The sequence below is a fragment of the Rhinopithecus roxellana genome, chromosome 3, assembly GCF_007565055.1.
Source record: "Rhinopithecus roxellana isolate Shanxi Qingling chromosome 3, ASM756505v1, whole genome shotgun sequence".
Lineage (NCBI taxonomy): Eukaryota > Metazoa > Chordata > Mammalia > Primates > Cercopithecidae > Rhinopithecus > Rhinopithecus roxellana.
This window is the reverse complement of record NC_044551.1, coordinates 57,501,236-57,528,324: the sequence shown is the minus strand read 5'-3', so window position 1 is coordinate 57,528,324 and position 27,089 is coordinate 57,501,236. Positions and strand designations below refer to the sequence as shown.

Below are 27,089 nucleotides of genomic sequence, written 5' to 3'. Positions count from 1 at the left end.
ACAGTACTTAATAGTAACATATAGAAAGAGAAATACCCATAAGTTTATAATACTAGTCCAAAAACTACTTTTAGAAGTACTGAAATAAGAAAAATAATGATCAAAGTATATCTATTGTACAATATGAGAGATCCTCAAGGACAGTGGGAATGGTAAAGTATTTGTTTTTCTGACCCTACAATAGAAGTATGAATGTAAGATAAGTACATATTTTAGTAGATGCTTGTTACTGTAATATGATAATACCATGGTCTAAAGATACTTCTTGATGATGGTTCTTCCAGGATCTATGCAAGAAAAAGTAAAATTGAAATGTGTAAAGTAATTATTATAGGTATTGTCTTCAAGAAAAAGCACAAGAAAAATAAATGCATTCTGGGAAAACAGTATACATTGGTAGAACTTTAATGTTCTTTGAGAATTTACTGACAATCAAACACTTCAAGAAGTAAGAGTTGAGCATGTTAAAGCATGCAAACCTTTAGGAACACTTTCCTAAATGACAGTGTTCTCTGGCTTCAACTACAGAATTCTGTGAAGAATCAAAGACTTCAACTGTAATTGCATTCAGTCAGAGAATGCTCTTCCATAAGGCATTCTTTGAGAAATCCATATAAAAATTAGATGTTTAAGAATCTGTGTATTTAGCCATACAAAAGACATTTAAATGAAAATTTTATTAACTGGAATTTTGTTATGCCATAGAACTAACTTAGGAGCAAGATTCCAAGGCAGAAGTGAAACTGATGGCAGCACTGCTTTCATATTTAGCATAAAATACTAGAGTGGCATTAATAATATAGCAGGTCCAGAAAATGTTTTTCCCATTCCTGATTTTGTTGGATTCATACTGGTAGCTTTGTAAAATATAAATTCTGATTCTTTTTCAACTTTGTCTAATTTAAATTCCCCTATCTTCTGCTAAGTATAAAATAAATGGGTCTGGATTTGTGAATTTGCTTTTGTAAAGTTAAAAAATAATCTGCTGAAACTATTCAGAAATGTACCTCAATTAGGGCATTTTTTTTAAAAGAATGTGTGAACATGTTTAAAATTAACCTTTACCATAATTAAGCTTGGTAGAAATAGAAATTATTATAGATAATAATAACTCATAAAATTAAGCTTATTAAATAATATTACTTGGGACAAGTACTATACTTTGTTAAATTTAACATTTTTCTTCTTTTCTCTTCTTTGGTTCTTTATTGGACAATGAGTTTTTACTGTGAGAGATGCTAAGGAAGAGCATTATAATTTTTTGTTTTACTCTAAAGCTCATCCATGTATTTTATTTTGCATGGCTACTGTGTGCTACGTACCAGAAGAAACTGGTTTCTTTCCATCTGAGATTTTATCTGGCTTCTCATAAGCTGGTGGATCTAGGAAATGCCATACTTCTTAATATTTAGCAGTTTTTTTTTATCTCCACTTGTATAAAATTTAAGAATATTTTAAAGTAAGATGAGTAATTTATAATTTCATGAATTTACTTATTTTAATATTCTATAATTTTCAGATCAAGTCATTAGTCAAGATGTATATACTCAATCCATTTTGAATGCTTTTCCAGATTATACTTTCTTCATTTAAAGGTTCATATTTATTTAAGGGTATCATAAATATTTAGTGGATTGAGATCTATAAACGGACATGTATCACTGACCTAACAAATATATACTGGGAATCAACTTTGTTTCTATAAGAGATCTGTATCTACAATAGTACTTATTTAGTTTATACAAAATTAAACTAAGCTTTTATTGAAATTTAGGAATGAATCAAGATATATTTTCTAGAGCGTATAAACCAGAAGTTGCCTAGGTAATGGCTGCAATTTAAAGTTCTTAAAATAATGCAACTCCTCATGTGTGTGTTAATTTTTCAATCTTGTTATATATTTTAAGAGGGCTGATATTTTCCCTTATGTTTACTTTGAGCAATTAGTAATTATAAATATGAATTTATGAGTATAAATGTATCTCTGTGTTTCTAAATTATATTTAGTTTTCTGATTTCTAGATTTGATGTCTAGTATATACTATTATTTTCTGTAATAGATATAATTTAAAACAGAATAATAAGAACAACATTAGAATAGAAATCAGTACCATTCTTCTAGATTTCTTAGAACATCACATACCAACAGTTAAGTGCTTTTATTGAAATACAGTTAGTAGCAATTAGCCTAAATTTTGGCTTTTCATAGATTGAAACTGTTAAAGTCCAGTTGATCCCAATGTTTTTGGATAGTGGTAGTATTTTTAGTGCCATGAGAGAGTCACCTAGTTTATGTAAAAGTATGCTTATTGAATTACCAGATATATGACATCACAGTGTAGTAATATTGGATGAGTAATTCATAATAAAAACTTTTGTCCCAGGTTTCACAAAGACCACCAGAATAACTGAATAAATAAGCTTAAGTCTCTGCTCCAGTTTTTCATTTTTCAAATTGGGTTACCTGCCCCAATTCTATCCCACGTTCTAATGATTCAGGTCTCCTATTTTTAAATTTTAATAATGAAAAAATTAATGATTACTGTAATTAAAAATGTCAGGCTTCCTTTCTATAAATCCGTAAGCCTATTTCTAACAATTCTTCATTCAGACATTTAAAAACTTAAAAAAAATTAAAAGTCACTCTTTATTGCACATTTACAATATATTTGACCATCTCCTCGTTAAATGAATCACTAAACTACATTTTGGACATGCATTGCTCTTTTAGACTACTAAAAGTCGGTAAATTTTTTATGTCTTCAGGTGATTAATCCTTCAATCTGGAAAGTGTTAATATAGCTCTCTAAAGTATCTATTCGTAGGGATTAGTCTCATGATTTGTATTTACTATTCTGTTTATAATAATTTAAAATGTTGCACTAATTAGATCTGTACAAAAAGAATAGTCAGTTTTCTTGGTAATAGAAAGGGATATAAGTAGTGATAATTAGAAACCAAAACTGAACATACCCTGCTACATTATTTCCCAGAGAATATGGTTTATCTTTAATACATATAATTTGCCTGAGAATAAGTGGTGATTAAATATTTTATCAGTAAAGATAATATCTACCTAGATTATCATTTCTTTTTGTATTTTTACTATTTTAAGTGGAGAGAAAACTTCAGTTTTTCACAATCAAAATAAGTATTAAAGTGATATTATAAAATCAGAGCCCCAAATCCTAACCCAAGAACAACTATGAAATTAATAGTGCATTGTTGCTAAGTGGTGGGTACGTTAGCTCTTGAATAAAGTTTAGTTTGTTACATGAAAAACATTAATAAATGAATTCATTATTCTCAGGCTTTCTATAAACACCAACAATTTGTATAATGCAACATTAAAAAAAACTTCAACATTTAAACATTTTAAAAATGTTTAAGCAATTGTTATTTACATCATTTATGATTGTATACCAACTGTAGTAAGGTATGAAAATTCCTAAAACGGAAAGAAAAAATAGCAAAGAAAGCAGAAAACAATGAATCCAATGACCCAGTTCACTGAATAAATATATATGATCACCATATCCATGTCAAACCACCATCCACGGCTATCATCCTCAAAGTGCAGGTAATCCATCCTGTGTGCACCATGCGGGAACTGCCTTCTTGTAACTGGAGCTGCACGTCTGTGGAAACCTAGAAGATGTATGAACATATTAAAGCCCATTAAATTCAAGCTAGTGCTCAGAAAAGAACCTGCAACATGAACACAAGTACAATTAACCAAAGCATATCTTGATTTCACTGAGTGGACTTATGTTGTTTCCCGATAGTTTTTTCAACGATGAGCAACTATTAGAAGCCTCTTCTAGTTCAGGGCATTAAAGGCAGGGTAGCAAAGAACACAGGATATTAAGTCAGGAGATTTGCCTAGGTCTGCCACTTCATTGGGGCAAGACATTTATCTCTTTTAGTCATGAATTTCTCATCTCTGCTATCTGATTTCTTCAAAAATTTGTGGGGATCAAATGTAATTATTTTCAAGAGAATATTTTCTAAATTTAAACTTTATTCATGTTTTATTTTTACAACTGTTTTTATAACTTCTGATCACCAACTTAACCTTGTATCTTATACTATGAGAATTTCATTCAGTTTAATTCTTTGAGCAAGGTTCTAAGAAGAATATCTTATTTTGTTTTAGCATCCAATAAACTGGACAGACATAATGATACTCCTTTAAAGAAATTTAGCTTTAATTTCCATAGAATTCAAAGCATGGGGATTGGTTGGTACAGAAAAAGCAAATCTTGAAAGTAAACTATAGTCTACTTATTACCAAATGAATATGACATTTCTGAGAAATATTAGACCATGAAATACAATTTTCTTTTGTATATTTAATGCTAATTAGAGCTTGAGAAAAAACCTGCTTAATAGCAACTTGTTTTTTTTTTTTTTTTTGGTTGACCAATATATAAACTCAGTCATTTAAAAAACAAAATTCAATTTTCTAAGGACTGATAACCTATTAATCTTTTGCTTTTTACTTATCTACTTTAAGTATTTCTGTGTTTATTCGTGTTAGGGAGCAGGGACAGCATAATAAACTAGGCAGAAAAATGTAATTCTGGTACTTGCTAGCAATTCTGGTGATAAAAGTTCTGTGAAGCTCTAGCTTGAGGCAAATTCTGGTTCATTTGTTACAACAATTGAGTAATGTTAAATATGCTCTAGGTCAGGCTGCTTATTCTGATGGCAAGGTTGCATTTACCTGGGTATTAGTATGGTCGTTTAAAGTCAAAACTCTTTAATCAAGAACTATCCTATTTTTTTATGTATTAAGTTTATTTGGAAATTATATTTACTTATATAGGTTCAAAACATGAAATTTAAAAAGATAAACATGAAGTAAGTGATATTTTAAATTAATTTGTAGAGCTACATGTCAAATAGGTTTTAGAATGATTTCTAATTGATCTTGGTTGACTTTCTATCATATCTGATTAAAAAACTTTTTTTAATGCCACACAATATTTGTACATTTTTATGGCATATATGCAATATTTTATTGTTTATGTTTGTAGTCTGGTGGTTTTCTGTAGTGGTATCCTTTGTATTTTTTCTCTTATTTGTATGTTTGTTCTACCATTTGGGTTTTACTTTCAAGTGTTTTCATGATGTCATTCTTTTGCTTCCAGGTGTAGGACTCCCCTAAGCATTTCTTACAGGGCCAGCCTAGTGGTGATGAATTCCATCAGCATTTCCTTGTCTGGAAAAGGCATTATTTATCCTTCATTTCTGAAGGAAAACTTTGTCAGGTATAATATCCTTGGCTGCCTTTTTTTTTTTCTTCAGCACTTTGAATATGCCATTCTATTCTCTGGTCTATAAGGTTTCTACTGAGAAATCCAATGTTTTCTGATTGGGGTTCCCTTGTAAGTGACTAGATACTTTTCCTGTTTTAAAGATTCTATCTTTGACTCTTGATAGTTTGGCTATATGTACCATGGAGAAAACCTTTTTGCAGTATGCCTATTTGGGGATTTCTGAGCTTCCTGTATCTTGATATGTAAATAATTTTCTAGCCTTGTGAAGCTTTCATCTATTATTTCATTAAATATGTTTCCTATCCCTTTCATTTTCACTTCATCTCTGGGACACCAAAAATTTGAATATTTGGTCAGTTTATGGTGTCCCATATGTCACACAGGCTTTGTTCATCCTTTTAAAATTCTTTTTTCTTTATTTTTGTCTGACTGGGTTATTTCAAGAGACCTGTCTTCGAGTTCTCACATTTTTCTTCTGCTTTATCTAAACTATTATTGAAGTGCTTGAATATATTTTGTATTTCATTTACTGAAAGAGATGGGGAGAGAAGCAACTTGGAAAACATATTACAGGAGATCATCCATGAGAATTCCCCCAACCTAGCTATGGAGGCCAACATTCAAATCCAGTGAATGCGAAATATTTAATAAGGTTATCCCCAAGACATATAATCATAAAATTCTCCAGGGTGGAAATGAAAGAAAAAATGTTAAAGGCAGCTGGAGAGAAAGATCACCTACAAAGAGTAGTCCATCAGACTGACAGTGGACCTCTCAGCAGAAACCTTACAAGCCAGAAGAGATTGGAGGTCTATATTCAACATTCTTAAAAGAAATTTCAACCAAGAATTTCATATATGGCCAAACTAAGCTTCATAAGCAAGGGAGAAATAATATCCTTTTCAGACAAGCAAATGCTGACGGAATTTGTCACCATGATATCAGCCTTACAAGAGCTCCTGAAAGATGCATCAAATATGGAAAGGAAAGACTGTTACTACCCACTGCAAAAATTCTAAGTTCATAGACCAGTGACACTATAAAGCAACCATACAAACAGGTTAGCATAATAAACAACTAACAACAGGATCAAATCCACATATATCAATACTAACCTTGAATGTAAATGTGCTAAATACCACAGTTAAAAAAAAAAAAAAAAAAAGGCACAGCATGTAAAGAACCAAGATCCAATGGTATGCCATCTTCAAGAGACTCATCTCACATCCAGTGACACCTACAGGCTCAAAATAAAGGGATGGAGAAAAATCTACCAAGCAAATGGAAAGCATTAAAAAGCAGGGGTTGCAATCCTAGTTTCACAAAGACTTTAAACCAACAAAGATTAAAAAAGACAAAGAGGGTCATTACATAATGGTAAAGGGTTCAATTCTATAAGAAGACTTAACCTAAATATATATGCACCCAACACAGGAGCACCCAGATTCATAAAGCAAGTTCTTAGAGACTTTTAAAGAGACATAGACTCCTTCACACTAAGAGTGGGAGCTATCAACACCCCACTGAAAGCATTAGATCACTAGGAAGGAAATTAACAAAGATACTCGGGACCTGAACTCGACACTTGACCAAATGGACAGAACTCGCAACCACCAAACAACAGAATATACATTCTTGTCATTGCCACATGGCACATACTCTAAAATTGCCCACACAATTGAACATAAAACAGTCCCCAGAAAATTAAAACTGAAATCAAAGCATCCACACCCCTGGACCACAATGCAATAAAAACAGAATTTAATAAGAAGAATATGTCCCAAAACTATACATTTACATGGAAATTAACCTGCTTCTGAATGACTTTTGGGCAAATAATGAAGGCAAAAACCAAGAAGCTCTTTGAAACTAATGAGAAGAGTTAAAAGGGAAACTTACAGCACTAAACACCCACATCAAAAAGTTAGAAAGATCTGAAATTAACAGCCTAATATTATAACTAGAGAAACAAGAGCAAACCAACCCCAAAGCTAGAAGACAAGAAATAATCAAAATCAAAGCTGAACTGAAGGAGACAGACACAAAAAGCCATTCAAATATCAACAAAACCAAAAGCTGTTTTTTTTTTTTTTTTTGAAAAAATTCAGATAGGCCACTAACTAGACTAATAAACAAGAAAAGGGAACATCCAAGTAAACACAATCAGAAACAACAAAGGGGATATTATTACACCACTGACTCCACAGAAATACAAGTAACCATTAGAGAATATTATGGACACTTCTATGCATACAAACTAGAAAATCTACAACAAATGGATAAACTCCTGGACACATACACACTCCCAAGACTGAACCAGAAAGAAATTGAATCCCTAAAGAAACAAATAATGAGCTCTGAAATTGAATCAGTATTAGCCTATCAACCAAAAAAATTCCAGGACCAGACTGATTCACAGCCAAATTCTATAAGATATACAAAGAACGCTGGTACCATTCCTACTGAAACTATGCCAAAAAAGTTTAGGAGAGACTCCTCTCCAATGCATTCTATGAGGCCAGCATCATCCTGACAGCAAAGCCTTGCAGACAAAACAACAAAAAAATAAAACTTCAGGCCAATGTCCTTGACGAACATCGATGCAAAAATCCACAACATAATGCTGGCAAACTGAGTTTATCAGCACATTAAAAAGTGAGTTCACCACAAACAAGTAGGCTTTATCCCTGGGATTCAAGTGTGGTTCAATGTATGTAGATCAATAAATGTGATCTGTCACATAAACAGAACTAAAGACAATAACCATCTCAATAGATGCAGAAAGGGCTTTCAATAAAATTCAACATCGTTTCACGTTAACTCTCAACAAACTAGGTATTGAGGGAATATACCTCAATAATAAGGGCCATCTATGACAACCCCACAGCCAACATCATACTGAATTGGCAAAAGCTGGAAGCATTCCCCTTGAAAACCATCAGTAAGACAAGGATGCCCTCTGTAACCACTCTTATTTGACAAGCATTGGAAGTCCTGGACAGAGTAATCAGGCAAGAGAAAGAAAGAAAGAGCATCCAAATAGGAAGAGAGGAAGTCAAACTATCCCTATTTGCAGGCAACATGATTCTATATCTAGATAGCCCCATAGTCTCAGTCTAAAAGTTCTTAAGCTGATAAGCAAATTCAGAAAATTCTCAAGATAGAAACTCAATATGCAAAACTCACTAGCATTCCTATACACCAACAACAGGTGAGCAGAAAGCCAAATTAACAACAAATTCCCATTCACAATTACTACAAAAAGAATAAAATACCCAGGAATACAGCTAACCAGGAAGGTGAAAGATATCTACAAGGAAAACTACAAACCACTACTCAAAGAAATCAGAGATGATACAGACAAAAGGAAAAACATTCCATGTGATGGACAGGAATAATCAATATCATTAAAATGGCCATACTGTCCAAAGCAATTTAAAGATTTAATGCTGTTCCTAGCAAATTACCAATGACATTCTTCACAGAACTAGAGAAAACTACTTCAAAATTCATATGGAACCAAAAAAGAGCCTGAATAGCCAAGGAAATCCTAAGCAATAAGAATAAAGCTGGAGGCATCATGCTATCTGCCTTCAAACTATGCTACAGGGCGATAGCAACCCAAACAGCATGCTACTAGTACAAAAACAGAGATCAATGGAACAGAATAGAGAGCCCCAAAATAAGGCTGCACATCAACAACCATTTGATTTCCAACAAAGCTGGCATGAACAAACAATGGGGAAAGTACTCTCTATTCAATAAATGGTGCTTGGATAACTGGCTTGCTACATGTAGAAGACTGAAGTGGACCCCTTACTTATACCACATTAAAAATCAATTCAAGATGGGTGAAAGACTTAAATGTAAAACCCCAAAACATAAAAACCCTGGAAGACAATATACGCAATATGTCCAATTGATTTCTGGACATAGGAATGGGTAAAGATTTCATGATGAAGATGCCAAAAGCAATTCTGCATCAAAAGCAAAAACTGGTAACTGGGATCTAATTAAACTAAAGAGCTTCTCCACAGCAAAAGAAACTATTAACAGAATAAACAGACAACCTGCAGAGTGAGAGAAAATTTTTGCAAACTATGCATCTGACAAAGGTCTAATATCCAGCCTCTATAAGGCACTTAAATTTACAAGAAAAAAACAACCCCTTTAAAAAGTGGGCAAAAGACATGAACAGACATTCTTGAAAAGAAGACATACATATGGCCAAGAAACAGCAGAAAAGCTCAATATCACTGATCATTAGAGAAATGCAAATCAAAACCACAACGAGATACCATCTCACACCAGTCAGAATGGCTACTATTGAAAAGTCCAAAAATAAAAGATGCTGGTGAGATTGCAGAGAAAAAGAAATGCTTATACACTGTTGAGAGTGTAAATTATAAATTAGTTCAACCATTGTGGAAAGCTGTGTGGCGATTCCTTAAAGTCCTAAAAACAGAACTACCATTCAACCCCAGCAATCCCATTACTGGGTGTATACCCAAAGGAATATAAATCATTCTATCATAAAGACACATGCACATGTATGTTCTTTGTAGCACTCTTCACAATAGCAAAGACATGGAATCAACCTAAATGCCCAACAATGGCAGACTGGATAAAGAAACTGTGGTACATATACACTATGGAATACTAAGCAGCCTTAAAAAAGAATGAGATCATAGCCTTTGCAGGAACATGGATGGGGCTGGAGGTCATTATCTTTAGCAAGCTAATGTAGGAACAGAAAACCAAATATCACATATTCTCACTTATAAGTTGGAGCTAAATGATGAGAACACATGGATACAAAGAGGGGAACAGTAGACACTGGGGTCTATCAGAAGGTGAAGGGTGGGAGGACGGAGAGGAGCAGAAAAATAACTATTGGTTCCTAGGCTTAGTACCTCAGTGATGAAATAATCTGTGTATCAAATCCCTGTGACATGAGTTTACCTATACAACACTTGTGCGTGTACCCCTGAACCTAAAAGTTAAAAAATTATTTTAATCAATAAACTTAAATTTAAATTAATTAATAAGTTAAATTTATTAAATTTAAATTTCTAGTTTCTAATAGGACAAATTAAATAAGTGTAAGATTTTGTCTAGTAGGGTTGAGCTTATGAGGATCACAAACCACTCTAATATCCAATATTTTTTTTTGTCCACCAAGTACCAATTTTTGTCTCCATTTAAAATGCATGGTACAGGAGACAATACACTTAGAACTATTATAACATAGTAGTCAATGTATATGTTTTAATATATACAACCACTTCATTTTAAAAAAAGATTTGGATTGGAGTTAATGGTAAGAGAAGCTTCTGTACCAGGAATTCACTTTTACAGGCATAATCATAACTTATTCTTTGTGATAAGTTGGTAATTATTTTGCTATTAAGACACAGTTTAAAGAGTACTCAGTATTCTTAGTTCATTTTAACTATGCTGTAGTTCATTTTAACCATGCTATTTTAAAGTAAGAGACATAATAAAGACACATACTTCACTTTTTTGCCACACAATCCAGTGAAAAAAGGCATACTGCAGTGAAAACTGTACGCTTCAAGGAATCTGAAGAATTGAATTCTTATGCCAATATTCCACATACTCATTATTTACAAGTCAAAATAATTTCTCTGTATCTCTGAAGATGTTCATATGGTTTTTTCCTTTAATCTGTTAATGTGATAAATTCAACTTGTGAATTTTTCTATTGTTGAATAATATTAAATTTATTAAATTGATTTTCCTCCCTCATATATACCATTCCTTCACATGGATAAATTCCACATGTCCTTAATACTGGTTTTTATATACTGAGGAACTCAGCTTGTTACTATTTTATATGGCATTTTAATCCATATGCTAAAAGGGAGATTGGTCTATAGTATTCTGTTTTATGCTACTTTTACCTGGTTTGTGTATCGTGATTTTATTGGCTTCATAAAACATGTTAGCTATTAGGTGACAATTTTCCATGGATCTCTGTGTGTGTGCACATCTTACAAGCATAAGTACTAACTGCCTTTGTTCTGGACTATGTTTTGAAAGATATTTGCATAGTAAACTGTCTTAGAAGATAGAGTGTCTCCCTTTGGAGCAGAGTATAGGTTTGTTTGTATTCTTAGAACACAGCATTTTTAATGCCCGTTATAAAAGATTTGGGTTTTGTAAGCTTAGAGTTCTCCTATGTAACACACCCCACTGCATATATGGATATCATGATACCCTATGGGAAATGAGGCTCAGGTATCCATCACAAATGCTGCTACTCTGGCTACCACTGTGAGTAACAAACCATCCTTTGTCTCTAACACATAAGTCTTGTGTCTTCTGCCACCAACTATGACAGTGGCCAAATAACCTGTTAGCTTACAAATAGGGTAAAATCTCAAGGCATTAACAGTTCTAGACATTGGTAATCTTGTAATCTCTTTTAGTATCTTAAACAGTTTGCATAAAAATAGAATTCTTAAAGGTTTGATAAATCTAGCCTATACAACCACTTGGGCCTGTAGTTTTTTTAGGTCTATGGGCAGACTTAAAAATACCTACCAATTTATTTAATATTTGTTGGTCTCTTTATGTCTTCTAGTTATTCTCGAGCCATTTCTAATAACTTTTATAAAAGATTATCCATTATATCCAAGTTTTCAAATAAACTGGATTAAAACTTTCATAATTGTTCCCTTAAGGCTCTTCAGAAATATTCTAGTCTCTGATTACATGGTTTGTTTGTACTTCCCTGTCCCCTGGAAGTTATGAAGGCCATGGGACTTGACCAGTGAAAATGGTTGTCCAGTGAAAGTTATGTGTGTTGTTTCTGGGTAGAGGCATTTATCCATTTAGGTTGCTTTGCAGCAGTCTCTTTTCCTCTGCCACAATAACCAGCAATATACCAGACAGTGGCTGCTCTGTCATTGTGATTTAGGTTGGGTTCCAAGGTTTAGGATGATGTGGGGTGCAGCACTCGGCAGTTCAGGGAAAATTTTAATCTTACTATGAATTCTTACTGAAAACAATGAAGTAACTAATAAAACCGTGGAAGAAACAGGTGATAAAAATAGAAGTTGAATCTGACTTGTTTTCCCACATGGAAAAAACGAGCTCTTGGAGAAATTCATTGTGGTGAAATCAAAGAGGAAGAAGGACCCGTGAAGAAAATCTCCAAGTTGCCATCAGGTTTAGATTACAAAAATTACAAAGATACTCTTGTCTTTTCTTCAATTCTATTTTGTAGAAGTAATTTTTTTTTTTTTTTTTTTTTTGAGACGGAGTCTCGCTCTGTCGCCCAGGCTGGAGGGCAGTGGCCGGATCTCAGCTCACTGCAAGCTCCGCCTCCCGGGTTTATGCCATTTTCCTGCCTCAGCCTCCCGAGTAGCTGGGACTACAGGCGCCCACCACCTCGCCCGGCTAGTTTTTTGTATTTTTTTTTAGTAGAGACGGGGTTTCACCGAGTTAGCCAGGATGGTCTCGATCTCCGGACCTCGTGATCCGCCCGTCTCGGCCTCCCAAAGTGCTGGGATTACAGGCTTGAGCCACCGCGCCCGGCCTTAGAAGTAATTTTACGTCAGAGTGATTTCTCTCTCATATCCTAGAAAACAAGGCTATGACTTTTTTCCCTACAGAATGTGATTCAAATTTATATTCACCATCAAAGACCATAAAGTGAACTCTATTATTTTGAAGGTTGTTTCACAGATAGAAAAACTATCTCTAATCACGAATTTTTGTAATTTTGGTAGGTTGTGTTGTGCTAATAGTGGGCATTCAATAAATGTTTTTGGATGGATGAGTACCTGGATAAAAGGATAGACTTTAGAGAATAAAATGAATAATTAGCATATTTTTGAGACTGTCCTAAATCAAGGCTTTCAAATTTATTTTCGGCAGGAATTGAAAATTAATATGAATATATTTGAAATACATTTTGTAGGTTCTTTAGAGGCTAATTCAGAGTCTTGAAATTAGTATTAAAAATGAGACATGTCCTATCTTTCACATATGATGGGATGGATAAAAGGTTAAAGCACAATATTTTACTGCTTCATATTACATAAGAATTTTGTTGTGTCAAAAGTTGATTGATATAAGTAGGTCTTAGCAGAGGTGGAGTGATATATTTATAGTCACAACTAGGTATAGAGTTACTGTTAATATACTTAAAAAGTTAATGCAAAAGAGATTTTAATTTTCATCTTTTCTCCTATATCCTTAGGCTCCTAGAGTAAAAAGTATTAATTCTGAAAGCTAACCTTTTATATTGAATAAGTTAAAATTTATTGTACATTACTTTTAACATCTGCTTAAATTTCAATATAGTTTTTAAAGTTACCAGGCTACATTACAAATTTTTTTGTTTTGGTTCAATAACGAGGTAAGAATTGAATACCACTTTTTTAAAAAAATAGTTTTTATTGGGTAAGATATATATAACATAATATTTGTCATTTTAACTAATTTTAAGTGTACAACTCAGTGGCAATAACTACATTCACAATGTTGTACAACCATCACCACTATTTATTTTCAAGTTTTTTCATTATCCCAAACAGAAATTGTAGCCATTAAGCAATAACTCATGAGTCCCTCTCCCCAGCCACTGGTAATCTCTATTCTGCTTTCTACCTATATGAATTTGCCTGTTGTAGATATCTCATGTAAGTGGAATCACTCAATCTTGGCTTTTTGTGTTTGGCTTATTTTACTGAGTATAATGTCTTCAAGCTTCATCCATATTGCAATATGTATCAGAATATCATTCCTTTTTATGGCTTTTATTCCTTTTTACCTAATTGTATACCACATTTCGTTTATCCATTCAATTGCTAATGGAAATTTAGGTTGTTTCTACCTTTGGCTATTGTGAATAATGCAGCAATGAACACTGGCATACAAATATCTTTTTGAGTCCCTGTTTTCAATTCTTTCGAGTATACACAGAACTGTAGAGTCATATGGTAATTCTATGATTAGCTTTTTGAGGAATTTACATTTCCACCAGCAATGTATCAGAGTTCCAGTTTCTCCTTGCTAACATTTTATATGTAGAGTCGATATTAAGCCATTATCAGAAATGATTTGCAACCATTTTCTTCCATTCTGTATGTAGCCATGTTGTCTTTTTACTTTCTTGATATGTCCCTCGCACCACATTTAATTTTTTTTTTTTTTTTCAGGGATAGTCTCACTCTGTCACCCAGGCTGCAGTGCAGTGGCACAGCAATAGCTCACTTCAGCCTCAACCTCTTGGGCTGAAAAAATGTTCCCACTCTTCAGCCTCCCAAGTAGTGAGGACTACAGACATGCACCACCATGTCCAGCTAATTACAATTTTTTGTTGTTGTTGTTAGAGACAGGGTCTTACTGTGTTGCCCATGTTGGTCTTGAACTCCTGGCCTCAAGTGATTCCTTTCAAAATTTTTAATTTTGATCAAGTTCAATTTACTTTTGTTGCTTGTGATTCTGATGTCATATCTAAGACGCCACTGTTTGTAAATATTTACCCCGGTTTATTTTACAAGATTTATGTTTTTAAATTTTTATATTTAGGTCATTGATCAACTTGGAGTTAAGGGGTCCAACTTCATTCTTTTGCATATGTAAATCCAGCTAACCTAGCACTATTTATGAAAGAGACTGTTCTTTCCCAGATGAATGGACTTCATCAGTAGACTTGTCAAAAATCAATTGGTCATAGATATATGAATTTATTTCTGTACTTCTATTCCCTTGGTCTGTATGTCTGTCTTTATGCCCGTACTACACTGTTTTGATTACTGTAGCTTTGTAGTAAGTTTTGATATTATGAACACTACTTCTTTTCAGGATTTTCTTTTGGTTATGCAGGACCCTTGAAATTCTGTACGAATCTGAAGATCATCCTTTTCATTTCTACAAAAAGCGCTGTTGAAATTTTGATAGGAATTCTGTTAAATCTGTAGATGGCCTTGGGTAGTACTGATATCTTAACAGTATTAAATCTTCTAATGCATCAACACAGAATGTCTTTCTACTTATTTGGATCTTCTTTAATTTCCTTCAGCAACATCTTATAGTTTTCAGTGTGCAAGTTTTTAACATCCATGCTTAAAAATATTCCTAGGTATTTTCTTCTTTTAGATGCCATTGTAAACCAATTGATGTTAGTGTCCTTTCTGGATTGTTCATTCCCAGTGTACAGAAACACAAGTGATTTTTCTGTGCTGATCTTATAACCTGCTATGTTGCTAAATTAATTAGCTCTAATAGCTTTCTTTTGAATTCTTTGGGATTTTCTATATACAGGATTAGGACATCTGAATAAAGATAGTTTTACTGCTTCTTTATGGCATAAATAAATAAATCAATGAAATTGTTCCAGCTAGAGTTTCCAGCACAATGTTGAACAGCAGTGATTAAACTGGATATCCTCATTTTGTTCCTAATTTCAGGGGGAAAGCTTTCAGTTTTTCACAAATGTGTGGTGTCAGCTATGAGGTTTTCCTAAGTGCCAATGTCATGTTGAAGCAGTCTTACTCCTAGTCTTCTGAGTGTGTTTATCATGACAGGGTGCTAGATTTTGTCAAATGCTTTTCTGTATCAAGTAAAACAATTCCCTTTCCCCCCTTTATTAATGTGGTACATTACATTGATTTTCTTATGTCGAACCATGCCTGCATTCCTAGATAAATCCCATTTGGCAATAAGGCATCAACCTTTTAATATGCTGTTAGAATAAGTTTGTTAGTATTTCGTGGAGAATTTTTGCATTTATATTCCAAAGGGATAGTGGTCTATAATTCTTTCCTTGTGGTAACTTTGGCTTTCATACTGAGGTAGTGCTGTCCTCCTCATAGAATGAATCATGAAGTGTTTCTTCTTCAATTTTTTTTTTTTTTTTGAAGAGTTTGAGGATTGATGTTGCTTCTTTCAATATTTGGCAGAATTCATCAGTGAAGCTATTTGGTCCTGGACTTTTCTTTCTTGGGAAGTTTGTGATTACTGACTCAATCTTTTTACTTGTTATAGTTCTGTTGAGATTTTCTATTTCTTCTAGATTCAGTTCAGATAATTTGTATGTTTTCATAAATTCATGCATTTACTTAAGTCCTCTAAGTTGTTGGTATATAATTGCTCATAGTATTATAATCCTTATTTCTGTAAAATTGGTAGTAATGTCTCCACTCTCATTTTTTATTGTATTTATAAACATCCTCTCTCTTTTATCTTTGTCAGTGTAGGTAAAAGCTTGCCCAGGTTTTTGATGTTTTCCTGGCCAAATTTTTGTTTTGTTGATTCTATTTTTCTATTATGTATTTCATTAATCCCTATTCTAATCATGTATTATTTTCTTCCTTATGCTAGCTTGGGGTTTAGAGTGCTCACTTTTCTAGTTCAAAGTATAAAATTATGTTGACTTGAGATCTTTCTTCTTTTTTAATGGAGGCATTTACTGCTATAAAATTCCCTTTTAGCACTACTGTTGCTGGATCCTGTAAATTTTTGGTATGCCATATTTTTGTTTTCATACATATCAGTGTATTTTCTAATTTCCCTCATGCTTTCTTCTTTGACCCAATTGGTTGTTTAAGATTGTGCTGTTTAATTTCCACATACTAGTGAATTTTCAGTTTTCTGTTTATATGGATTTCTAGCTTCATTCCACGCGGTCAGAGAAGATACTTTGTATCGTTTCAATCTTTTAAAATTTATCAAGACTGACTTCGTGGTAATACAATGTCTTTTTAACTTTTATGACTTTAAATACCAAAAGTAAACATGGATTTACATATTTTAATTTTTTCCTTAGTTTCTGGGGGCTATAATACTTGTCACTAGGTTATACAACATTAATATTAATATTTATATTTATATTCATGAATTCTGGGTTTATGTTATACTATTTCAAATTGGACACAATTAGGCTAACCACGATTTATTTTTTACTTTGTTTCCAGAGTACATATATTAATATAATAAATACCAGAAGGCAATTTTAATATTAAAAAGATAAGCAAACCGCACTTACGCAATCCATTAGTGACATTAGTTTTGACCGAATGGTTGCTTTCCAAGGTTGAGGTAAACACAATCTCTAATTTTTGTTTATTCGTTTTACTTTAATAGCATTCAGTTTATGTTCAGTTATATTTTCCAATAGTCATTTTATATTAAAAATTGAGGATTTTTTTCACATGAATGAAGCAAAACTTAGTTTTTCTGTAATAAACAGAAAATGATTTTCCTTTACTTCTGTTATGTGGAATACAGAATAAACTAGATATTACCAATTAGTCTATTTATAATTATATAGCTATATATTAAAAACTTAAATTCATTGGTAAAGTTTTAACAGCAAATATAGACTAGAGATTTTAACTTTTAAATTTAACCTAACGTGTAACATATTACAAAATTATATTTTGTCAGGAAATACATCAAAGAGTCTCATTTAGGTTGTGGAACAGACTGTATTAGATCATAACTAACAGTCATGTAGGATAGATATGTGACCCCATTTTACAGATTAAAAATAAAAAAAGGAAGGCTCTAGCTTTGAGTTTAGTTGATTTGCCATGGGTTACATATGTGATGGAGCTGAGTCTTCAGCCAGTTTCTGTTTATGTATCTATGACAGTACCATGAATTTCAGGTATTTCAAACATTAAGACAATTCAAAAAGCTTCTTTCAGTAGACTGTCATTTTATATTAAAAATTCCAAACAATTGCTTTTTGAGAAGACAGCTATTTTAAAAAATAATTTTATCCATTCTCTCTAAATACAGAAATATATCTTACTTTAAAATCGTTTCTTTGGCATTAAAAGAATAAGCAACCCTAATTAATGTTTATGTCTATTTGTAGCCTCAGTTGTTCTCAAGGAATGGTGGTGACAGACATTTGGAAATATAAGGGGACATTTTTTTGATATAATAAATGGGGGGGGGACTTAATTCTGGTTAGATATGCTAAACGTTCAGCAGTGTTGATTTAGTTTTATAGCAAGCAGTGTTGGGTTAGAACTGACTAACAGGTGTCCTTTTAGGAAATACTTTAGAGGTTACTTATTTAGCAACCTTTTTGAAATAAAACAAGGAATTAAGGAGAAAATGACTCATAGGTAGTTAAAATCTTAACTCAAGCTTATTGGATGAACCTCTCTTGTTGGATCATGTCTCAGACAAGGTATTTAAGTAGCAATATTCATATCAAAACAATGCTATACTTTCTAAATCTACAAATACAAATTACTTGACATGGTAAATAGTAAGTTATATCATGTGGTAATCAGTTTTATAAATAGCCATTTAGAGAATACAAAATCTATTTTACAATTTTAGACTTACATACAGATTTTGTTACTAGTACTTAGTATTTTAAATATCATCCCAACAGGAAATATTGTTCAGAAATACCAGACTCCATTAATGTAATGACAATTCAATTTAGAAAAAAAAATTTATCTGATTGAGAGATTTTCTCTTGAGGGTTAAAAAAATCACTATTGCTTCAGCTATGTCTTGTTTCCAACACCATCAGTGCTCATTTGAAAGGAAGTCGTATTATCAGATTCAGCTTGAAAAACCTCCTATATGGCCACCAGTTGTTTGTATAATCTTTTAAAAGTGAATATTAATGTATCATTTATGTGTGAATTTTTAGGACTCTAAGGAACACAGAAGAAAATAACTTGAAAGTGTAAGTTTCACAGTGAACTCAGAGTTTTTTCAAGTCATTGAAATTCTCTCTCTTAAATTATCTTTGGAATATTTTTAGAAATTATCCTATGGCTTTTCATTTTCTCAGGCCAGAAAAAAGTAACAAAAGAATACACAGTACCTGTGGCAGGTATTATTGTTTTCTCTCTTTGCTATTAGAAAAAAAGGATATTTATGTGTAGTATTGAAGAAAAAATTAATAGAACAAAATGAAATATTTTTAGATTTATATTATAAAATCTATAATTTATATAACCTTGCATTATATCCAGCTACCTATACAATATTTCAGTGCATCAGAAATGCATTATATATTTTAAGTGATACTATAATGCAGTAGCACCTTTATTATTAACAAAATAATGGTCTTGTTCACAAAATAGTAGTATCTATTATTTCTCAACAACATCTTGAATTATTACAATATAATCTTAGCAAAGTTAAAACATGCATGTAGAGTAAGATTTTGCCAACAAAAACCACTTCATTGCCAGCACAGTTATGAAGTTTTTCTGCAACACCTTATTTTTGAGTGAATAACATCTGAAGCTGCTTTTGTTAATAACACAGTCCTGATACTGGTAAAGGCAAAGATTTCAACGTTTAAACTGTTCAGTTGTTTGCAAGGTTTCAACTGCAAATTATAAATCTGTAAATATTAAAACATTTCATATTATCCTATTTTAATGAATGTTCTAATAGCTGCTGAAATTTATGAGTATACATCTCATTTAATAGTCATCTGTTTGAAGTCATAATAAATATGTCCTACTTCATGTGCACTGCAACAATGAAAGATGCAGCTACAATTATGGGATGGTAAATCATGGTAGTAGCTCCACCAGCTGGCAAAAAAGGTCTGACACTTTTAAGCCTATCTTCAGATTATTAACATACTCCTCAAGTCCCCAAAAGAAAGAAGTTAGAACTGCCCCTTCCCTCTTCTCCAGATAGTTGTTACCTTACTTTTTGGAATTTCTTTTCTTCTTCTGGGACTACCTTGATATCCATTTTAAACCACTCCTCTTTTTTTTACAGATTTTTTTGAAGGTAATTTTTTATAGACAAAAGCGAATAAATTTAATGCCTTGATAAACACTTTGTGGTCTCACAAATCCCATGGTCATTTCCCCAGGGTGCTGTTGTTCTCAGCATATTGGTTAAACTTCAGTTTGTACAATTACTTAGATTTCTTAAATTTGCACTGTAGTTTCCAACTAAATCTGCATCTGCTATACGAAACAAATGGACAATAGTCATGCACTATTAAAGTATCATTATACTATGCCAGAGTTAACTTTATTTCAGTATAAGGCAAACACTGTTCATCTCTTTTATTTGTAATATTTCATTTCTTCTGATTCTTTCTTGGTCATAGTTCAGCTATGCAGAAAATAGACAAGTCAGAGAATAAACAAAAGAATCTTTCAAGGTACCTTTGCATTCTGAGTTCACAATTCTATTCTTATGTTCCCAAGTCCTATCATCTTTTAGAGCAGTGTAATTGTAACCTTGACTTTTTGGATGTACATAGGTATCATTTGGGGAGCTTTAAATAATACTGATGTTTGAGACCCATCTCCAGAGATGCTGAATTAACTGGTCCGGGATATAGTCTGGGCATTGGGACTTAGTCAAGGTCATAAGTATGAAAGAACAGAAACTAGGCCAGGAACTGTGGCTCATGCTTGTAATCCTAGCACTTTGGGAGGCCGAGGCGGGCGGATCACTTGAGGTCAGGAGTTTGAGACCAGCCTGGCCAACATGATGAAACCCCATTCTACTAGAAATACAACAATTAGCTGGGCATGGTGGTGGGCACCTGTAATCCCAGCTACTCGGGAGCCTGAGGCAGGAGAATCACTTGAACCTGGGAAGTGGAGGTTGCAGTGAACCAAGATTGTGCTACTGCAGTACAGCCTGGGTGACAAGAGCAAAACTCTTAGAAAAAAAAAAAAAAAAAAGAAACTAGTAGCCAGAATTGTTTTGTTTCAAAAAACCAAACCAAACCTTAGCTCTTGTCTTCCTTCACCTCATGCATTTTTTTTTTTTTTTTCCATCTGCCAATGTGAGTTGAAGACCTTGGAATTTTCCAAGATAAGATGAAAAGTTATGTTTCATAATAATGGTCTTATTTTGTAGTTGGTCTATTTTGGGAAGCAAAATTCCTGAAATTTTATATTAAGATTATGAATGCTGACAGTTGTCTCTCTTGGAAGTTCTTTACCTCCTTATTAGTATTATCAAACTAAATGCTCATTTGATTGATTTGAAATTAATCTGAGAAATTCACATTTTACTTACTCTAAAAAAAAGATTGCAAACTGTAATTTCCTAGAAGCTGGTTATTTTATGTCATTTTGAAAAATATTTTAACTGCCAATATAATTGTACTTCACACACATAAAAAAATCAGAACAAAAATTCCTTCCAAATTTAAGGATTTTTTTGGTTCTAAAATAAATTTGTAAGATTTACATGTATTCAAAATAACGGCTCAGGCCATTATTTTGTAGTAGGGTTTTGGTCAGTAATGTGAGTTATATTAGATAATTATCCAATCCTTAACTTACATGAAGAACAGCAAACTGTCTGTAATGTGTTCCTTCTTGCATCTCTCATGACAGGTGCTATGAGTGTGGTTGACTGGAAGTGGCTCAGCCTTAAAGATAAATCCTAGCTTTCAAATCATTTAGATATGAACATTGTGGAAAATTTCACTAAGGAATTGCTTAGACTATAGACTGCATCTCTTTATTCCATCTTTAATTAATACATTTTAAATATATTTTATTTACTGGGTTTATTTATTTATTTATTTACTCCATTATTTTTCTCTTATATCAATGTTGGGGTTATTATGGTATTTCCTGATAAAGTTATGCCCAGAGACCAAGAAATACCCCTATGGATAGTTATCTTTCCCAGTGGAGAGGCACTCCTGAGGATCAAGAAGCCAAAACTAAATAGAAACCATTTATCAGGAAAGAGGATAAGACATAGAGTGCCATATATGGACACTTCTGTGCAGTGCAGAATTCCAGAGGGCATCCTTCATATACAACTATGCCAAAGGTGCTTGCTGGAGTTGCGCAGTATGGGATCCCTGATTTCAAAGCTCTCATTGCTTTTCTAAATTAGAAGAGTGCTGGAGTGCATAAACTCAGGTGGATAATTCTCTATGATGAGGTGGGCTAGAAGCCCTTTAGGGGGCTATAAGTTTATAAGTTATACATTGCAAATTGCATTATCTAGATTCTGATGAGTGGATCACTAGCCAAATGAGAAACAAAACACTGATTTTATTAATATAGGCAATCCCTCGTAATCCCCCAAATGCAAGGCTTATTGGTAAACTGGCTTGAAGAAGGAGGGGCTTCTTGTTCTCTTCTCTACTTTACATCTTGGGATCCACATAAATAAAGACGCAGAACTAAGCCTACGGACTGGAAGTCTCAGTTCATTTATTCAATCAACTCAGCTGCATAGATGAAGTAGAACTCAGAAATGTATGACAGGTTACTATTATTTAACCTGTTACAAGCAGAAGAGAATGAGAACAGTGAATTGACTAAAAGAGGCCTTTCCTGGGTTCAGAAAGTGAAGGGCAACCACTGTGCTACAGTACAGGAAGAAGTGAAAGGGAAAAGAATAGGCAATTCCACTCCAAAGCACTGACTCTGAACACGCAGACCACTACTAATAACACAAGCCCCAACCTTTCAGAATAGCCACTATTCTTCACAGGTGAAGGGCTCTGTACACCATCATTGTGTAAGTATGTTCTTCTTCTTTTTTTCTAGCAGTTCCTGAGATAGATATGTTGAAATCTCCAAGTGTGATAGTGGATTTATATCTATTTCTTGTTTTAATTTTGTCAACTTTTGTTTTATATATTTTGAAACTTTAAGTTGCATACAAATTTATGGTTTTATGTTTTCCTATGGAATTGCCTCTTTTATTACCATGAAATGTTCCTTTTCTCCAGTAATTCCTGTTCACTTAAAAGTCTAATTTTTTATATTAACCTAGCCATAGCTGCTTTGATTAGTGTTTACACATATATAATTTTATATACTTCCAACCTTTCTGTGCCTTTATATTTAAATGTCGTCTCTTATAAACAACATATAATTGGTCCTGCTTTTCTTAACCCATCTGCCAATCTATTTTAGTATGAATTTTTAATGTTTACATTTTTTATTTGTTGTATCTGATCTTTATTCTTTTGTATTTCTTTTATTGCTTTCTTATGGATCAACCAAATATTTTATATTATTCCATTCTGTATTAGCTGTTTGTTTTTGATAAACGTTTTAGTTTTGAATAATTTTATATTTACAGAAAAGTTACAAAGACAGTAGAGAGTTCCTGTATACTTCACATTCAATTTCCCTTATTACATTAATATAGTAGTTAACAACTAGTTAGCCAATATTAATACATTACTATTAGAGTCATTATACATTCCCCATGAGTCAACTGGGATTATGGGTTTTTGGGAGGAAGTCCAGAGAGGGTAGTGTCCTTATTAGCTTTTTATATATTTATTCATTTTCCTAGAGTAGTTTACTCCAGTGAGTAACTATGTAACTTTTACTTATGACTGTATACTCTAAATTAGTATTTTTGTCACAAACAATGTAAGAACTTTACAACATTTTAACTCCATTTACCACTTTCACCATTTTTGCAATAACTGTCATATATTTCATTTTCTGTGTTTAAACTCACCAGATATTACTGTTATAAACAAATAACATTTATTCATATTTACCCACATAATTATCCTTTCTGGTGTTCTTCCTTGCTGAAGTTCTGTGCTTCCAGCTAGGATTCTTTTCTTTTGCCCTAAGGACCTACCTTTAGTTTTTCTTGTAGGGTAGGACTACTGGATACCTGAAAAGTTTTTATGTTACCTTCATTTTTGAAGGATATTTTTGCTGGATAAAGAATTATTGGTTAGCAGTAATCATTAAATAGCATCTTTAATGTTCCATGAGCACATCAAAGATATTATTCCACTGTCTGGTCCTGTGGTGTTTCTGTTTAAGTCAGTCATCCTTGCTTCTTGGAAGGTAACTTTTTTTTTTTTCTAGATGTTTTTAAGATTTTTTTTTTCTTTATATTTGGGTTTCAGCAGTTTGCTCTGTATGATGTCTCTAGATATGGTTTTCTTTCTATTTAGCCTAATTAGGCTATGCTGAGATTTATCAATATGTACTGATGTCTGTCTTCAGTTTTGGAAAACTCTTGACAATTGGCTCTTCAGATATATTTTTCTATTCCCTTCTTGCCCCTTGAGGGTCTCCAGTTACACATATTCAACAGATTATATCCCACACAGTCTGCTGTTAAATTCATATAATGCATTCTTAATTCAGCTATTGCACTTTGTCATCCCAGACTATTTTATTCTTTTTTTATAGTTTCTATTTTCTATTGGCTGTTTTTACCTTTTTATCTATTCTTTTAATCTATTTTCATTAATATTTTTTTCCTAATGGACATTTTGAAGTCTGCTAACTCCAACATCTAGATTAATGAGGAGATGTGTTTCTATTTTGTACTTTCTTTTTTGATTATTGGTCACATTTTCCTAACCCTTTTTTTTTTTTTATTGAATGAAAGATCCATGAAGACTGAAGTTAATATTTCCCTTCAGAGAGGACTGGACCGTTCTTCTGTCAGGCAGGTAGAGTGAGAGTCTCATCCCCTCAATCTAATAAATAAGCAGGATTGGGTTTGAAGTTAGGTTGCACTTTCATTATACTCAATCTAATTTCAACTGTCTTAAGGACACATGACCTATACTGTGTTTACTGCTGCCTTATTCCTTTAATGGGACTTTATTCCAAAGCACTATGGAGTTCACAATGGGACTGCAGAAAATTGTTAGTGTTTAGAGTGTTGTTTTTCAGGTCTGGACTCCCTACTAGAGCATGGTTCTCTGCATTTTTTGCTTAACAGTTTATAAGGTCCCTAGCTCTTCTAATCTGAAAGCTGTGCCTTTCAGAGGTTGTGGATGTTGTTCTTTAGCCATCCATCCTATATAGGTTTAAAACATGAGATATATTTTAAGGAGGATTCTTACTATGTATCTGTTATAGTATATACCCTCCCTGTAGGATAACTTGATTCCTAAACTCTGAGACTACAAGAAATTTCATTCTGTCTTTTTTTAGCCAACTTTTTTAAGCCTTTTTTACTCCCAAAGCTCTTAGCAAATGTCTCATGTAGAAAATTGGCTATATGTTTGGACTCCTCTTTGATAACCATAGAGACTGATATGTCTCTATGGTTATTAAAACTTCTGCCGATTTCTATTCCTCCTCATAAAGTACTCTGCCCATGGCTAGATTAATCCTCAGACTTGGAAAATACTCCCAGGAAAGCAAAGAGCTGGCAATATTAGCTTTCCTAGGGGGCTCTGACCATATTGGAGTTTTAATTCACCTAGTCTTCAATTCCATCTCTCTCAAATTTATTTTTAAATATGATTTTTGTAATTTATAATTTCCCCCCTAGTTATTGCCACTGAGAGTGATGGCTTGCCACCACTTACTATATCCTACTCAGAAGCAGAAATTCCCACTCCAGTTGTTGCCAGAAATAATACACTTGACTTGTATATGTCCCTGCTCTTTCTCAGGGTTCTGTGGTTGTTTTCTCATTGTTGTACTCAGAATCGGGTCACATTCATCCCTCTAATCTGGCCTCCTGATCTGCCATTTCCATCTTTGTAGCTGCTGATCAAATGAGATTTCTACTCTTTTAGTGTTGAAGCAGAAGAGGACAGCCCTGAGCTCCCTTTTGCTACTGTGTCTCAAATGTTGTATAGATGAGATCTGCTATAACTTTTCATAACATTTTTGATCACTTGGGATAAAAGGTATGACACAACATCAAGAATAACCTGTAGCTATTGCACAGACTTGGATTAATCCTGAGGATACCTTTGTACTACTTGCTCACCTCTGTATCCCAGGAGTGAGTATCCACCATCATCCCCAAGAGTACTCTACGCTTCATGATTGTAGAATAGGATAAACCTACACCTACCATGAGGTCTCGCAGAAATGGAGTAGGTTTTCCATCATCTCACTTAAGGCCTACATACTCAATCTTCACATTCTATACCAGACTGACCACAATTTCCCAGAATGATTCACAATGAGTACATATATTGCCCATGGCCCCAACAAGGTAGTCACGCAGTGATCAAACTTTAGAACACCTGAACATTTCTGAAATATTTTTAAAAATTAAATGACACCATTTATTAATATCAACAGTCCATTTTGAGTTAAAAGTGATGCTGAGCTCCTTCACTTCCTTTCTGCCCCTTCTAAAAGGTTTAAAAAATCTAGTATCAGTCATCTTATTACATCTTTGAACACTTTTACTTGGTGTCATTTATTCTGCATGGTAGTTAGGTAAAGCACTATTTTGGGACACATTATTAAAATTGTGAGCTCTGGGCCAAGGTCAGGACTATGTGACCACCACCCTTTCACACTAGGAGAATTTATTTATTGTGCTAACTTCAGAAGTTTTGTGGTTACTGGTTGAATTTTTAGCGCACAAGCATACATGTGTACTTTTATAAATGCAAGTATTTTAAAATGAAGGCATCATATCCCACCAACATCCAATTTCATATAGAATTAACAAGCAAGTTCTATATATGTGAAATAATGAAAAGAACAAAAATTGTGAGTGTATGTGAAAACGAAGAGTTAGATGGAAAGAGGAAAGTAAAGGGAGAGGGAAAGAGGTAAAGGAAGAAGGAGGGAGGAGAGAATGAAACACTGCTCATAATTTTTAAAATAAGTTATGAAGTGGTGATACTTGAACAAAATGTACAATTTGCATTATAAGTGATTTGGGTCATAAACTTAATATAGAAGCAAAAGGCTTCTGAAATTCTAAACTCATAAGTAAACTGTATAACAAAAATAGAACCTGATTCTGCCAAACTAAAAAGAAGTTCAGAATTTGCAGGCCTTTTCAAAAAATTATCTTGTGAACAAAACTGTTGTGGTTTCAGAGGAAATGTAAAGGTTAATGTACCTTTCTGCTCCAAGGCAGTCC

The 27,089-nt window shown here is 33.2% G+C and overlaps 1 protein-coding gene across 1 annotated transcript in view; it reads right to left on the bottom strand.

The window, feature by feature from the left end:
* Window positions 1-248: 248 nt before the first annotated feature.
* The window catches only part of RNF180 (ring finger protein 180), a 233,701-nt gene continuing 206,860 nt past the window's right edge, over window positions 249-27,089 (bottom strand). The window contains exon 8 of the mRNA XM_030927936.1: window positions 249-3,648. Within this exon, the coding sequence (XP_030783796.1) occupies window positions 3,449-3,648 (200 nt within the window). The 3' untranslated portion in view covers window positions 249-3,448. The remainder of the gene's footprint in view (window positions 3,649-27,089) is intronic.